General features: G+C 43.8%; 1 protein-coding gene across 2 annotated transcripts in view; it reads left to right on the plus strand.

The window, feature by feature from the left end:
- Positions 1-16750, plus strand: part of LOC126992249 (maltase-glucoamylase-like) — a 123641-nt gene that overhangs the window by 25732 nt on the left and 81159 nt on the right. Inside the window, exons 4-7 of one of the 2 annotated variants that reach the window (XM_050850918.1) lie at positions 7259-7416; positions 8693-8864; positions 14352-14448; positions 16496-16664. In XM_050850918.1, the coding sequence (XP_050706875.1) occupies positions 7259-7416; positions 8693-8864; positions 14352-14448; positions 16496-16664 (596 nt within the window). Of the gene's footprint in view, positions 1-7258; positions 7417-8692; positions 8865-12391; positions 12540-14351; positions 14449-16495; positions 16665-16750 lie in introns of those variants that run through there. The other variant, XM_050850919.1, reaches the window with a different exon arrangement.

Below are 16750 nucleotides of genomic sequence, written 5' to 3' on the forward strand. Positions count from 1 at the left end.
ATTATATCTCGCTTAAATTTTAAACTCTAACCCTGTCCTTTTGGGTTTGACATGGTGTTCCATTTGATGTTTTTGACTTTCTACTCTACATAGCTTATCCCTATACTGTCCAAATCCCCTATGTATGAGTTTTAACCAGCATCTTCATTATTTTATCCCTTGTACCGCTTTCTACTCTATCTCATCCTTATACTGTCCAAATTCCCTATGCAAGAGTTAACCAACATCTTCACTCTTTCATCCCTTGCACTGCTTTCTACTCTATCTCATCCTAATACTGTCCAAATTCCCTATGCAAGAGTTAACCAGCATCTTCATTCTTTCGTCCCTTGCACTGCTTTCTACTCTAGCTCATTCCTATACTGTCCAAATCCCCTATGCAAGAGTTGACCAGCATCTTCATTCTTTCATCTCTTGCGCTGGTAAACTCTGGAACAATCTTCTTGCGTCTGTATTTCCTCCTGCCTACGACTTGAACTCTTTCAAGAGGAAAGTATCGAAACACCTCACCTCCCGAAACTGACCTTTCTCTTGGCCACTCTTCTGAAGTCTTTTTATAGGGGCAGTGTTTTGCGGGCGTTTTTATCCTCATTATTATTATTATTATTATTATTATTATTATTATTATTATTATTATTATTATTATTATTATTATTTTGCCCTTGCCCTGCTTCCTTTACTGTTAAAAAAATGTCATCACATCATCATTATTTTATTATCAAGAGGTCCATGAAGGGCAACAACGGAAAAAAAAACTATCCAGACACAAACAAGGTCCCCCCAAAGAGCAGACATGGATATGAAAAATGAAAGGCAGTATAAGAGTTCTGAGAGGCGTGCCGTTGCTTAGTAAACTTGTATGCACTTACCTTATTTATTATTAGAGATATTATACACTAGAGCGAACACCTGTTCTGTGCGTGTGTGTGGATAAGCGGTGCCAGCAAGCCTCGTGCGGTCATCACCTTGCTGGGTCCATGCCCGTCATATGCCCGTAATTTTAAGCATATGGGCACCTCGGTTCCCCTGTTTGAAAAGCTTCTCATAAGTAGTAGTTACTGGGATTTCCAAGGACTGTTTTGTGATCCCATTGATGGTTTTACCCGAGTTTCGCATCTTGAACGGCAACATTACCCAGGAAAAGCTGGTTATTTTTTTTCTGTGGCCTTGGAAAATAGTCGTAATGGGGGCCAGTGGCGTAACAGACTGACTGGAGGCCCCTGGACAAACTTTTGTTCGTGAAATTTTGCCGGAGGCGGCCGGTAAGCGATGCAGCGCCATTGCCCGCGGGCTGGTAGTCGGCAGTAAATAATAATAATAATAATAATAATAATAATAATAATAATAATAATAATAAAAACACAGCTCACAATTTTCAATAACAAAGCAGTCTCATGGAAAACTGGTCAAACCTGTAGTATGTGCATAGTTCTTTGGTAGTTAGTTTATTATTATTACTATTAGGTATTAATACTATTATTATTATCGTTATAGCAAATTATATTAATATTATTTCAGCCTATTATATTAAAATTAACATAGGTAACCTATTGTATTATTATAATTACTATATCCTGTTATATCATTAATATATCCTAATGTTATATTTTATATAGATAGCCTATTATATTAATATTATTTTTAGCTTATCACATTAACGTTATTATTATAGCCTATTATAATATTATTACTGTGTTCAGATAGCTGGGAGCTATACCTATTCGGGATGAAGTACTGAAGGAAACCGGCAATAGTAACTATTAATTATGTTATTTTCAGTTGTCAACAATGTTAATATTCATGCAATAAATGATCAAAATCTTGACGCAGTCGGTGTAAACGGAGAAACATATACTTACAGGCACAGCACCTCGTAGGTGGCACCTGGTGGTGTAACTTTTGGCGTCGCGTCGTGCATCACAACGCCAGCTGATCAGTTTCCCACATGGACCACGGTCACATAATATATTTATCGTGCGTATTCAAGTTTTCAAGTCACGGATCCGCAGAGGGCCGCATTTGGGCGGTATAGTATGCGGGGGTTGTGCGGGGGGCTCAGGAGGCTGGGAAGGGATTAGGATTTGTATTAGGACCTAGGATTAGGGTGAGGATTGGGTACAATCTCCATATCTTTTAAACATGCAGCCCTTGCATTATACGGTTTATACCACAACACAAATTCAACAAGTCCATTATAATCACTATTCAGCACAAAAGTTGTTAAAATAGCAAGATCCTGCCACGCATCATACCACTCAATACAGAAACACCACTGCAAAACTCATCGCACTTTGTATGTGGCAATGACAGGGGTTTTGTCACTTTCTGACCGACAATGATCACTCGTCATTATACAGCATGATGAATGCTGATAAAACACAACACAATGTTGTTGCTCGTATTCACTTTAATACATAGCTGGGCGTTATCGCGATAAGTTATCGTGAAACTTTATCGCTGATAACAAAATCGGGTTATCGGCAATCCGCTACTTATTCAAATATATATCGGTATCTTCGTTACTTTTGTAACCAAACTAGCGATAATCGCTACTTTTTTCCGACTCTCAGAAAAAAAAAAACGTTGTCTCCCTACTGCGCATGCGTGGCCCGGTGTTGTATGAAAAAACTTTGGGATATGAAATATCTTCGGTGAAGAGATTTCATACTTAGATCATCAACATTAAAACACTAGGTTATTTTTTTGTTACTCAAAAATCAATATATCAAAGAGAAAAATCATTTAACTTTGCCCAAAAAACGATTATTCACTGCCTCAAATTTGATATTCCATATTCGTTTGTGAGCATGCCATGGTATTGAAGGCACCCGGTGTTGTGTTATTTGGTGTCCCATCGTCAAAAGCTGGCGCTTTTGTTTACAAACACTGGTCTCTCGTGAACTGCGTATGCTCAGACCAGTAAGCGTAGCCCTGTACAGTCTCACAAAGCTTTTTAACACATTAAGAGTTGCTGGAAAGCTGACTCAGACATACAGTACCACCATCCTCGCTGTTTCTAGAACGACACTCTGTACATATAAATACAACTAGTACAGAGTGTCGGTCTAGAAACAGCGAGGATGGTGGTAGTGGTACTGTATGTCTGATTCAGCCTTCTAGCAGCTCTTAATTACGATTAAAAAGCTTCGTGAGACTGTACAGGTCTACGCTTGCTGGTCTGAGCATGCCCAGTTCACGAGAGACCAGTGTTTGTAAACAAGCTTTTGACGGTGGGGACGCCAAATAACACAAAACCGGTTCAGGCGTTTTTAGTATTACCGTCCATATGTACGTGTCAACGTGTGGTTTTCAGGTTTTGTAAGTTTTCTAAAATACAGATGATGAAAATTTTAATTCATCTATGTTTTTCTATCTGAAATATCAATATAGTATCGTTTTCGCCTATCGGACTTATCGCTAGCTAGTATCGGAATTGTGGATTTATATCGGGTATCTGTTATCGGTTATCGCCTATATTTGTATTTCCAGTTAACGAATATCGGTTATCACCGATAAAGTTTTTCATTATCAGTTATCGGTTATCGGGAATAAGGTTTTCTGTTATCGTGCCCAGCTATGCTATAATATCAGTCAGTCGGATTCTTACCCATCAGCACATAAGTTATTAAAATACAGAACCCACCATGAACCATGCCATGCACCGAGCGGCCATCAGCCAGCCAAGTTTCTCATTTCAAAGATCAAGTCAACACTGCAAAACTCATCACAAATCATGTCTGTGGCAACGACCAGGTTTTATCACTGTCTGACAATGATCAGTGGTTATTACAGGACAACTTTGTCACTGATATTTCACTCTGAAAATCGCGAAAAATACAGATCCCACACAGTAACGGTACCATTCAAACACGCGGGAGAGGGAACTGGTAATGAGTTCTGATTCCAGTGTTGTTTGTTGCAGTGTTGACACATTACTTATTGTATTTTAACTAAAATGAAAATATTACGAAGGGAAAAGCAGTAAATTTAGGAAAGTAAAAAGATATTTTCACATTATTTTTGTTGGTTTTATTCTTTTACTAATTTATTTGTTTTTTAGGGCCGCTTTCACAGTCGTTTTGTTTGTTTTGATCGTTACCAATGGCGCCGATCGACGCTATAGTTTTCCACGTGAAACTGGCCTATGGGGTAGTGGCGGCTGCAGAGGAAGCGAGAAGTGTTGAGAGTGTGGCAAGGTGCGGGGCCAGGCTAACCCCGCAGCCGCCACTTCCCCATCGGCCAGTTTTACGTGGAAATTCTAAAGCGGCGATCGTCGCCATTGGTAACGATCAAAACAAACAAAACGACTGTGAAAGCGGCCCTTTAATCATTGCCTCATCGGGTGCCCCCTGAATACCCAGGGCCTGAGGCTGCAGCCTCCATGTAAATCCACCACTCTTTCTCAGAGTGGGCACCGGTCACTAGTGGCGTCCCTCAGGGCTCGGTTCTTGGCCCAGTGCTCTTCATTATTTACATCAACGACGTGGATGTTGGACTTAATAATCGCATTACTAAATTTGCAGATGACACAAAGATTGGTAACTCGGTTCTCACTGACGAAGACAGGCAAAGCCTCCAAGAGGATTTGCACAAAATTTCAGCTTGGTCGGATAGATGGGAGATGCCCTTTAACGTAGACAAGTGCCAGGTCCTTCAAGTTGGAACGAGGAATAAGAAGTTCGATTACGAAATGCGCGGCGTTAAACTCAAAAGCGTTCAATGCGTTAAGGACTTGGGGGTCAAAATCGCGTCAAATCTCAAATTCTCACAGCAATGCATCGATGCAGCAAATAAAGCGAAGAGAATGTTGGGCTTCATTAAAAGAAACTTTTTATTCAAGAATAAAGATGTAATACTTCCACTCTACAATAGTTTAGTCAGACCCCACTTGGAATATGCGGTACAGTTTTGGTCTCCCCACCATGCAAAGGACATTGCTAAATTAGGTGTTCAGCGTCGGGCAACGAAAATGATCTCTTCCTTGCGCAACAAATCTTACGAAGAAAGGCTTTCCACCCTTAATATGTTCTCTCTTGAGAAACGTCGCCTCCGAGGAAAACTGATCAAATGTTTTAAAATACTTAATGGTTTCACGAATGTAGACAGACCAGCATTGTTTATGATCGATGACACTTTGAGCACGAGGAACAATGGCGTAAAACTCAGATGTAGACAAGTAAATTCAGACTGCACCAAATTTTTCTTCACCAACGTTGTAGTGCGAGAATGGAATAAGCTCCCATCATCAGTGGTCCAGTGTAACACGATTGACTCCTTCAAAAAAAAGCTCGACCGTCATTTCCTTCAACTTAATATCAACTAGAGTAGAAATGCAACGTTTTGGAGCCTTCTGATTAATGTAAAATCACTTAGGTTTAAGGACAGACCACCTAGTCTGGACCATGGGGTCTGTGTGGTCTGATTTTCTATGTAAATCTATGTAAATCTCTCTCTCTCTCTCTCTCTCTCTCTCTCTCTCTCTCTCTCTCTCTCTCTCTCTCTCTCTCTCGTCCCAGGACCTCCGAGGCCCCTGGGCCTTCGAGGCCCTTGGACTTTGTCCGCCCCTGTACTATGGGTGTTACGCCACTGATGGGAGCCCGATACGTTTAAGAATATGGACCATTGTTTCAACCCAGAGGATTTCGGTAGTAGGTGGATGAGCATCCCGTATTGGTAACCCAGCGGTTGGAAGCTGCCCGCTGGAAGGGTCTGCCACGTGCAGGTACTCACAGTACTCAGCCCAACGAGTCCTCCACCCACCCATGGCGCTCACCTGAGGTTGAGGCTTGGAGTGAAGCTCCTTTTGGGTTCGCTAAACAGGTCGGCGGTCATTTGTATTGAAATGACCCTTGACATCTCCAGCGTGACTCCTGACACACCTCTCCTTGTCTCAAAGTAGAAGAACTCAAATCATATGTGGCAGGGGAGGCGGTGGCTGAGTGGCTAGCTTGCGGGTCCTGCGTTCGCCGCGTTCTGAACAATGCTGGGGCAATTCTGGGGAGGCAGTGGCTGAACAGATAGCGAGACGGCCCCGTGTTCAGGAGGACGCGAGTTCAATCCCTGACCGGTGCCACCAAGCTGGGATTTTTCAGCCGCCGCCGAGTGGCTTAAAACTACCCACATGCTGTCCAGAAGACCACCTATTACCCCGGACTCTAGATTCTAGGATTAAAGATGAGCTCCGGGAGGGCAGCATGAGCCAACGCAAGATGGCGCCACTATAAACACTCGCCTGCGCCAGAACGGGCTGGGACGACCATCAGGCCCCACCGGGAAGAAGCCTTGGACCGACCATCAGGAATCCAGGATCCACCGGGAAGAAGTCTACCGGCGCAATAGGCCAAGACGTAAAAAAAGAAAAAAAAAAAATGCTGGTTCGAATCCGCCGCCACCACCTGGGATTTTTCGGTCTCCTCCGAGTGGCCTAAAACTACCCACATGCTGTCCTGAAGACCACCTGTCAACTCGGACTCTGGAGGAACTGTCCAAGTGAATCAAGAATGAACTTTGGGGGCAGCATGAGCAAGAATAAATGGCGCCACTATAAACACTTGCCTGCGCCATCTGCTCTTTAACCTCGGGCGCTCTCCAAATCCAGTACACTCCTTTGCAACTTGGAGAGTTTCCCGCTTAAAGGCGTCCCACAGTTCTACAGGGTCTTCAGAGGTGGCGAGCGCATTGAACCGATTTGGGACTGTCACACCATACTCCTGAGCTGGTCTTTCAGTTCTCAAGATGAATCAAGGATGGTTATGTCCTGAGATTCTTCTTGACCTGACGTGAAACTTGGGTGTAGCAGCAGCAAGCCTGTATTCAGCTGTAAAGAATTATGTGTTGAAAAAAGACAGTGCACACGGGGCAAAGGGACGAGAGGGAGACCATGAACGGAGGATGGGTTGTGTAAACGAAGACATATAAGGTCCATATTCTTAAACTTATCGAGCTCCCATTACGACTATTTCCCAAGGCCACGGAGAAGATTAACCGAGTTTTCATGGTTGTTTTCCCGTTCATGGTGCAGAAGTGACGTAAAATTATCATCACAAAACAGTCCATGAAAAACCAAGCAACTTCTAAGAGAGGCTTTTCAAACAGGCGGACTGAGGTGCCGATCGAGAGGTTTCAGAATACCGGCTGTAGACAAAATAATTTATGAACAAATAGAACAAAACAGATTGCAGTGAGAGAGGCGCCTCATACACACCAGACACGACGATGTTACTAATTCCCTCGGTTCATAATTACGTGTCTCCTGTAGGTAACTGTGCCAGGGGAGGAGCGCTATGAGCCCCCAGTGCCCCTGCAGCTGCCGGACCCAAGCACGCAGCAGCAGCGCCAGCCCTCCTACCTGGTGACTTTCGGGGACGAGGGCGGCGACTTCAGCCTCGTGGTGCGCCGCGCGGATGGTGATGTGATGTGAGTGCAGTGACTTTTTTTTACAGTGAAGAAAGCTGTCCAACTGCAAAGCTAAATAACACAAACATAACACTTTCTTCGATCCTGTTAAATTGGAATAGTATTTGTTTTATAGTAAAGGAAGCAGCTCAAGAGTAAAAAAAAGTAATAATGAGAAAACATTCCGCTAATCACTGCCCCTATAAAAAAAAATTCAGAAGAGTGGCCAAAAGAGAGGTCAATTTCGGGACGAGAGGTGTCTCGATACTCTCCTCTTCAAAGGTTTAAGTCTTAGGCAGGAGGAAATATATAGACGAGGGAAGATTGTTCCAGAGTTTACCAGTGTAAGGAATGAAAGAATGAATTAAGATGTTGGTTTTAACTTCTTTTAACTTGCATAAGGGAAATGGACAGTACAGGGATGAGCTAGAGTAGAAAGTCCAGGGCAGCGGGCCCACGGGAGGGGTGGAGGCATGCAGGTAGCAAGTTCAGAAGAGCACTCAGCAGGAAAATATCGTTAGAAGATAGAAAAGAGAGGCAACATGGCGGCGTAATTTTAAGCGGTAGAAGACTGTCAGTAAGAGGAGAGGAGATGCTGAAACAAGTCTCTGTTTTGGTTATAGGTGTCTTAACATTCTCCTATAGTGAGAGAGTTTAAAACTTATAGATTTGAGGATACGTAGACCATAAGGACGGCAGTTCAAAAAATCGCCAGTGAAGGGAATGAAAGGGTATAAATATGCTGGTTGACTCTTGCATTAGAAAGTTGGATAACACAGGAATGAGCTTGAGTAAAACGAGGGCTCAGGAGAAGCAGCAAAGTCAGAGGAGCGGTTACCATGAAAAAAACGATGACTGATATATTAAGGAAATCAACATTACGAGAAACTTAATAAAAAATATAGTTTGCATTAATAATTTGTCGTAGATAGACATTTTCCCTCATCTCTAAAAAGTTTCGTTCTTAATCAATATCTGATGTTCTGGGGCGGTATTCTCAAACGCTTCCACCTCTCACGTCAACTGTTTCCAAAGGCCACAAAGGAGATTAATCGAGTTCTCATGAGTGTTTTTTTAGGTTCATGTACAGAAGAAGGGTCAGACTACATATCACAAGGGTCATTAAACTACCCCTGGGAATGCCCCAAACCCATACGGTCGAAATCCCTGTCAAATGTGAATGTGTGAGTAGCGAAGAGTTGAGAATATGGTCCCTTCTATTTGATTCAATTATTAACAATCCTCTATTTTTTTCTATTCTTCCGACTTGCTAAAGCCTAATTCTTCTCGCCCTCAGATTTGACACCAGTGTGGGCGGCTTCACCTTTGCCGACCAGTTCCTGCAAGTGGCCACCTTCCTAGCCTCCTCTAATCTCTATGGTCTCGGGGAGTCGCACCACGAGTCCTTCAGCCATGACTTGCAGTACCGCGTGTGGCCCATGTTTGCCCGCGACCAGCCTCCAGGCCCGGTGAGTGACGGCAGGGAAAACCGTAAAAATCAGTATGTCCAAAATTCCATCTATCTTTTATGATGTTTATTCTTTGAAACTTCCGTCGGTGAGGTGGCCGCGGAAGCAGTCTGATTTTGCTCCTATCCATACGCTCCATCCCGTGTCCTCACTTTCGTTTCCCTATTGTCTACCTATTTCTGTATCTCCGACGCCCTGCTCTCCCACGGGAACTTTCCTCTTGGGGGTGGCCGCTGCGGAAGCGTCTACATCACTCCGTGTTTCTGGCTCTCCCTCTCAGCACACTGAATCCTGCTACTTCCAACTCTCTCGCTCCAATACTTGCTCACTCTATTGATCTACTTCACTCACTCCCTATTGTCACACTATAAAATAACGCCAGAGGCAAATTCTCTAACTTCGGTCACTAAACTGCATACACGCCACAATTTTGCTCCACATATACCAATAATTAACATTATATTCATGCCTTGGAGTCCTCATCTGGGGAGGGAACCAAAAGTATCCCCAGATCAGCCCCCATTTTGGATGATGACTAATAGAGGTGCCTTTTTTTTTTTACAACAAAGGAGACAGCTCAAGGGCACAAAAAAAGGAAACTATAATAAAAAAAGCCCGCTACTCACTGCTCCTAAAAAGAATCCAAAGAGGTGGCCGAAAGAGAGATCAATTTCGGAAGGAGAGGTGTCCAGATACCCTCCTCTTGAAAGAGTTCAAGTCGTAGGCAGGAAGAAATACAGATGAAGGAAGATTGTTCCAGAGTTTACCAGCGTGAGGGATGAAAGAGTGAAGATGCTGGTTAACTCTTGAATAAGGAATTTGGACGGTATAGGGATGAGCATGAGTAGAAAGTCGCGTGCAGCGGGGCAGCGGGAGGGGGGAGGCATGCAGTTAGCAAGTTCAGAAGAGCAGTCAGCGTGAAAATATCGATAAAAGATAGAAAGAGAGGCAACATGGCGGCGGAAATTAAGAGGTAGAAGACTATCAGTAAGAGGAGGAGAGCTGATGAGACGAAGAGCCTTAGACTCCACTCTGTCCAAGAGAGCTGTGTGAGTGGAGCCCCCCGCATACTCCATACGAGGGCGGACAAGGCCCCTGTATATGGATAGCAACTGTGCGGGGGAGAAGAACTGGCGGAGACGATACAGAACGCCCAACCTCGAGGAAGCTGATTTAGTGAGAGAGGAGATGTGAAGTTTCCAGTTAAGATTTTGAGTTAAGGATAGACCGAGGATGTTTAGTGTTGAAGATGGTGACAGCTGAGTGTTGTCGAAGAATAGGGGATAGGTGTTTGGAAGATTGTGCCGATTATGTCGATTATGCCTTGATAACTAACTATATAAAGATAAGCATACGCCCGTAGGCGCGGAGCTTCACTCACTCCCAACGGTCTTCCCGAGCAGCTCTCACACAGCTGCCCTATCCATCCCAAGTAGTCCCGACAGGATCGGTCGCCTTGCCCCAGTTACGTGGGCGTCCCCTTGGTGTCCTACACTCAGGGTTGTCTCTTGCAGAAACAACCTTGTGAGCAGGATCGACGTCCGGGAGGCGCGCCACGTGGCCATATAGCCAGAGTTGGCGTTCACGAATTAAGATGGTAACAGGTCTCTATTCAGTTTCACAGAGCAGTCGCTGATTCGATGAAATGCCAGAATTTTTACTCTTTTCTATACTCACACACGTCCTCTGCGTGTAACGAAACACACGAGAAATTAATCCAGACAAGGAAAGGTTTGCCGGCGCCGGGGATCGAACCCGCGACCAGCGCAACGGGAGAGCCACTCCTTTACCAGTCGGCCAAAGAGGTACCCCCCTGGCTAAGTGGGTTATGGGAGGCTCGCCCATCAGGCAAGTCGTGTCACTACACGGCTCCCCATTCCTATTTAGATTAATTTCTGTGTGTTGAGATCCCATTTTCTATGAACTTCGGAGAGCGTGGGCCATCACTCCCTTTTACCCTCTCGGGGTGACGCAACAGAACCACAGGAGAGGATGCCCACCGCTGCCACCAGTGAAATGCCAGAATTTTTACTCTGTTCTATACTCACACACGTCCTCTGCGTGTAACGAAACACACGAGAAATTAATCCAGACAAGGAAAGGTTTGCCGGCGCCGGGAATCGAACCCGCGACCAGCGCAACGGGAGAACCACTCCTTTACCAGTCGGCCAAAGAGGTACCCCCCCTGGCTAAGTGGGTTATGGGAGGCTCACCCATCAGGCAAGTCGTGTCACTACATTGACACGAAGTCACCCTAGCGATACACCATGATATTGTAAAGGCACTCACTACCAAAGGCATCGACGCGCCTCCCCAAGACACTGTTCAGTGTCCATGTTTCACAGCCGTACAGTAAGACAGGCATCACAAGCAGCTTAAAGTTTCGAATCTTTGTTCACCAGCATAGGTATCGACAGTGCCATATACTCGCGTTGAGGGAGCCCATAACACCGTGGGCCAGGCCAACCCGTCGAGTGAATTCCTGGTAAGACCTATCTTTGTTATGCACTACGCTACCATGGTATGTGAAATTAATAGTGACCTCGACATCCTCACCACATGCATGAACACATTGAACTGTGTCATCCAGCAAGCCTCCAAACGACTGGACCTTGGTTTTGGCCCAGGAGACTTTCAGTCCCAGAGGCTTCGCCTCCTCATGCAGTGCACTTCCGAGAGACATCACCAGGACCTTCAGTGATTCCGCGAGGACTACAGCATCGTCAGCAAAAACAAGATCAGTAACCTTGATGTCGCCAACAGATGCTTCGCAAGGACTTTGATCAGTAACTTTGCCTAATACCCAGTCCATGTAAGTGTTAAAAAGTGATGGAGCAAGGACGCACCCCTCCCTCACTCCTGAATTAACAGGGAAGAAGCCGGAAGCGCATCCCCAACACTTCACACCACTCTCAGTCCCAGCGTAAAGGCCAGCCGTCAGGTGAATAACTCTTGCAGGAATCCCACGGATCTGCAGAATATCCCGGAGTGCCTCACGTACGATGCTCTGAGTCAGAATGTATTCTTGAGGTCGATATAGGCTGCGAGCAGCCCCTGTCGGAACTAACATCGGCGCTCCACTAGGACCGGCTGTGAACCTGGATTGTTCAGGTCTTTGAAGCTTCAGCAGATGAGATCGTATTCGCATCAGCATCAGATAAGCGAACACTTTGCCCGGCAGCTTATTCCCGAAGTCTCTTATGGTTCGGCATGAGGAGAAATTAGGACCAATCAGCGGGGGAGATTTGGGTGATGTCTGCGGTGACTGTACCTTCCTAGTATAGTCAGTGCAGTATCAAATCTTAAAATGGTAGGGGTAAAAGCTAAATAAAAGTCACGCGCACAGTGGTATAGTTACCCATAAATTCTGGCCTGGCCAGAGGGAGCTGATGAAGCAGCGTGGCGCACCTCATACTTTTATTTCTTTGCCGTCACCGCCGCCACTCGACCACTACACCGCGCCGACACTCCAATCAGTCAAACGAAACAGTCAAAAGAAATTAGAAAAACAGAAGAAAGAGATGAAACTGTTGACTGAAGACGATAACGTGGACGGCCGCCTGACACGTGGCCTTGTTTACCAGCGCCGCCGCCCTCAGCGCCTCGTTGTGAAGGTCACTTTAAGGCAGTGTTCAGCGTTACGGCCGGCTTACGTCACCTGTATGAATCTGTTGTGTAAGTTGTGGCTTAGGGGCATATTTTTAAGCATCACGGAGCCCAAACTCACATATTTGGCAGGGCTTTCGTAGGAGTTTTGGGCATTTCCAGGGGTAGTTTTATGACCCTTCTGGTAGTTTGACCCTTCTGTACCGTGACCCTAAGGAAACACTCATTAAAACCCAACTGATCCATTACGACAATTTCCCAAGGCCACGGAGAAGATTTACCGGGTTTTCTTGGATGTTTTTTCTGTTCATGGTGCAGAAGTGTAAAACTATTTCTGGGATCACAAAACACTCCATGGCAAGCCCAGCAACTTCTACGAGAGGCTTTTCAAACAGGTGAACTTAAGTGCCGATACATTTACGAATATAGGCCTTTAAACATTTTGAGGTCCCCCGGGCTTGGTAATCAGGAAAATCTGATATTGTGGAGGGTCCGTGATCCCTTGCATAAAGAACTTTTACTGGAATTTGCCTTACATTAAAAAAAAAAAAAATGTAGAAAAGCAAGACAAAATCAAACTTGAGATTTAGCGACGTAAAATACAAAGCAAATGCCACACAACTGGCTTTAAAATCAACAAATATGAATCGGTGTGCACAAGTTTCCGGGCAATTCTTTCCAAACCTCCTGTATGCACTCGTGTAAAGATTGGCTTAATATATAAATTGATCCCCTCCAAAATTATATACTCATATATATATATATATATATATATATATATATATATATATATATATATATATATATATATATATATATATATATATATATAAATCACTATTTTAAGGGACAGATTCTATCCCCAGTTAGGTCAGGTTAGGTTAGGTTAGGCTCAAATACAAATCATAATTCATATATAAATAGATCCCCTCCAAAATTACATATTCACTCACATATATAAATCAGTTCCCTCTAAGGTAATATACTCCTTTGAAGGACAGCTTCTACCCACCCAGTTAGGTTAAGTTGGGTTAGGTTAGGTTGTTAGGTTAGGTTAGGCTAGGCTCATATGCAAATCATAATTCATATATAAATTGATCCCCTCCAAAATTATATACTCACATATATAAATCAATTCTCTCTACGGTAATATACTCCTTTGAAGGACAGTTAGGTTAAGTTAGGTTAGGTTAGGTTAGGGGAGAGCAGGGACCTTGTAAAACTTGACTAAGCCTGACCTTGATCACATTATAAAAGAAATACTTGTGCACAATAATGTAAAGTAAGTTGGTAATGTAACATCTGTCATCAGTCAACCCTTTCCCAGTCCAGGAAGTTGCTTATTATTTACTTTATTATTAGTTTTATGCATTTTCTTACATTTTTTTCCTGCAGTCATATTCTCAAACCTTTCGGTGCCCCAGCACACATATTTGACACGCTCTCTGAAGGAGTTTTGTGCATTTCCAGGGTTAGTTTACTGACCCTGGTGGTAGTTTGACCCGTCTGTACTGTGAACCAAAAATACCACTCATGAGAACCCGATTGGCCTCCTTTAAGGCCTTTAGAAATAGTTGATGTGAGGGGCGGGAGCATCTGAGAATATCGACCCTGTTCTCTACTATCATATTACGGGTCTTGTCGTTTCCTCCACTGCATGGTGATATGAATATTGTGGTACACATGATTATTGTATTGCTGCAAGTCACAATATGTATTGCCTAGGGGTTGGGATGGCATGATAATTCCTCCCTTCTCCTTTGCTGTATACTTTTGCAACAATAAACCATCAATCAATCAATCCAGTTTATAAAGTTGCATGTTTTTTTTTCTCTTTTCATCTTCACTCTCCGCCCTTCATTGCCCTTCTGCCTCCCTCAGCCTGGAGAGAACCTGTATGGGGTGCACCCAGTCTATATGATCTTGGAGGACACTGGCAGGGCCCACATGGTGCTCTGGCTCAACAGTAATGCCATGGGTGAGTGTCGCAGCTCAGGGTCATATTTTAAACATTTTGGCACCCAAGCTCACATGTGGAGGAATTTGGAGCATTTCCAGTTTAAGTTTTATGACCCTGGTGGTGTTTTGACCCTTTTTCTGTACCCGGAACCTAAGGAAACACTCATATTTGACAAGGCTTTCGGAGGAATTTTGGGCATTTCCAGGGGTAGTTTTATAACCTTCCTTGAGCTTCTAGTGTTTGGCATTAACATGAAAAGGAGGAAATTTTAGTGAACTAGGCTACACAGGAAGTCTCTATATTAGTATCTGGTATTGAGTAGAAATAACGGATCATTGTAGGGAATATAGTTTGGTTTGGGCGCTGACAATAACTGTGTTGGACTCAAGCTGGCCCTTAATGTTTTCTGCCAGTCCTAACATGCGGTTCACAGAGTCGTGGCGCCTCACAAAATATTTAGAAAGAAAGCTCAGAAGTGAACAATTATAATAGAAGATGAAAATGCTGAGCATGAATAACATGGAGTAATAGAAAGAGAAAACCATGGAGTTGAGAAAAGACACAGGTTCTCCATATTGCAATGACTACTAAGAATATGAAATAGACAGTGGCAGGTCATATAATCAGAATTGGTAACGGATACACTAATAAATTAACAGAATGGCACCCAATAAACATAAGTCAGGGCAGACAGAGTAGAGACCAGGGAGAGATATGAAATTAGAGCATTTTCTGGAGCAGGGTGGAGTACACTAAAACCAGAGAGGGGTGGAGAATGTTCGGAAAGACTTTTGTCCCACACAAACACTCAACCATCCACTTCTGCTGTTAACTCCATACCAACATTTTCATATGCACCTCCATTACTTTCCTTACCCCACCTTGCCGCACACATTTTTAACACCTAATGAAGCAGTCAAGGGGAAAACATAACCCCAAAAAACAGCAATGGAAAAATAGCCCAGAAAACTACTGCGTCTCAAATGGAATGATCGGAAAGAAATTCTAGAGACAATCTTAAAAATGTGGTTCGAGAGGTATTTTGACACTCCCCTTTTGAAAGAAGCCAAGTCATAGGAAGGTAGAAATACAGACGAAGAATGGTTGGTCCAGAGTTTACCAGCGAAAGGGATGAAAGAATGAAGATACTGATTAACTCTTGCATAAGGGACTTGGACAATACCGGGATGAGCTAGAGTATAAAGTCATGTGCAGAGGGGTCGCAGAAGTGGTGGAGGTATGCGATTTTCAAGTCCAGAAGAACAGTCAACATGAAATTAGAAGTTGAAGATAGAGAGAGATGCAACGTTGCTGTGGACTTGATGAGGTTGAAGAGGCAATCATGTCATGCACTTCTTACATAGCTAATTTCTAACATACTTTTTTTTGTGATGCTTTGCTCTGGGAAGGTATTTTCAAATTCTTTCACCTCTCACATTAACAATTTCCAGAGGTCAAAAAGGAGAGTAATCGGGTTTTCTGGAGTTTTTTCTAAGGTTCATGGTACGGAAACAGGCTCAGTCTATCACTAGGGTCATAAGAGTGCCCATGGAAATACCTAGAAATCCTACGAGAACCTTGTCAAATATGTGAACTTGGGCGCCGAGATGTTTAGGAAGATGACCCCTGCTGATGCAAATAAAACTAAGAGGTATACATGCAGTTTACACTTAAAGGTTTTTACGGTGTCAATAACCCCATTTGACGTATTGAATCAAGCTTTTTTAGAATGCATATGGTTGACTGATATATTTTAGACAGTGTATGGTTTTGATGTTTTTAGAAAGCACAAAATTGACAAGTCTTTCTTCCTTGCTGAGGCAGTAATGATGCCATTCTAGATTTAAATGGTTCAATAAGCCTGGATAGTATACGGTTCACTGATATTGTTTAGACTTTAGATAGTAGGTACATGGCTTATTGATTTCTTTAGAAAGTGCAAAGTTGACAATTCTTTCCTCCTTGCAGAGGCAGTAATGATGCCCCTTCTAGATTTAAATGGTTCAATAAGCCCAGATAAATCTATTGATATTTTAGAAAGTGCAAAATTTACACTTCCTTGCAGAGGCGGTGACGATGCCCCAGCCTGGCCTCACCCTGCGGTCCATCGGGGGTGTGATGGACCTGTACTTCTTCCTGGGGCCCAGCCCGGCGGAGGCGCTGCAGCAGTACGTCACCGCAGTCGGCCTTCCTGCCATGCCTGCCTACTGGGCGCTTGGGTTCCAGCTCTGCAGGTTAGTAGCGCAGGCCCACCGCACCTTTCCTATTGTTTTTTTACTTAATTAACAAAAGCCTGCCTAGTGCTGTCCCAGTAAAAGAG

Source organism: Eriocheir sinensis, chromosome 7 (assembly GCF_024679095.1).
Source record: "Eriocheir sinensis breed Jianghai 21 chromosome 7, ASM2467909v1, whole genome shotgun sequence".
NCBI lineage: Eukaryota > Metazoa > Arthropoda > Malacostraca > Decapoda > Varunidae > Eriocheir > Eriocheir sinensis.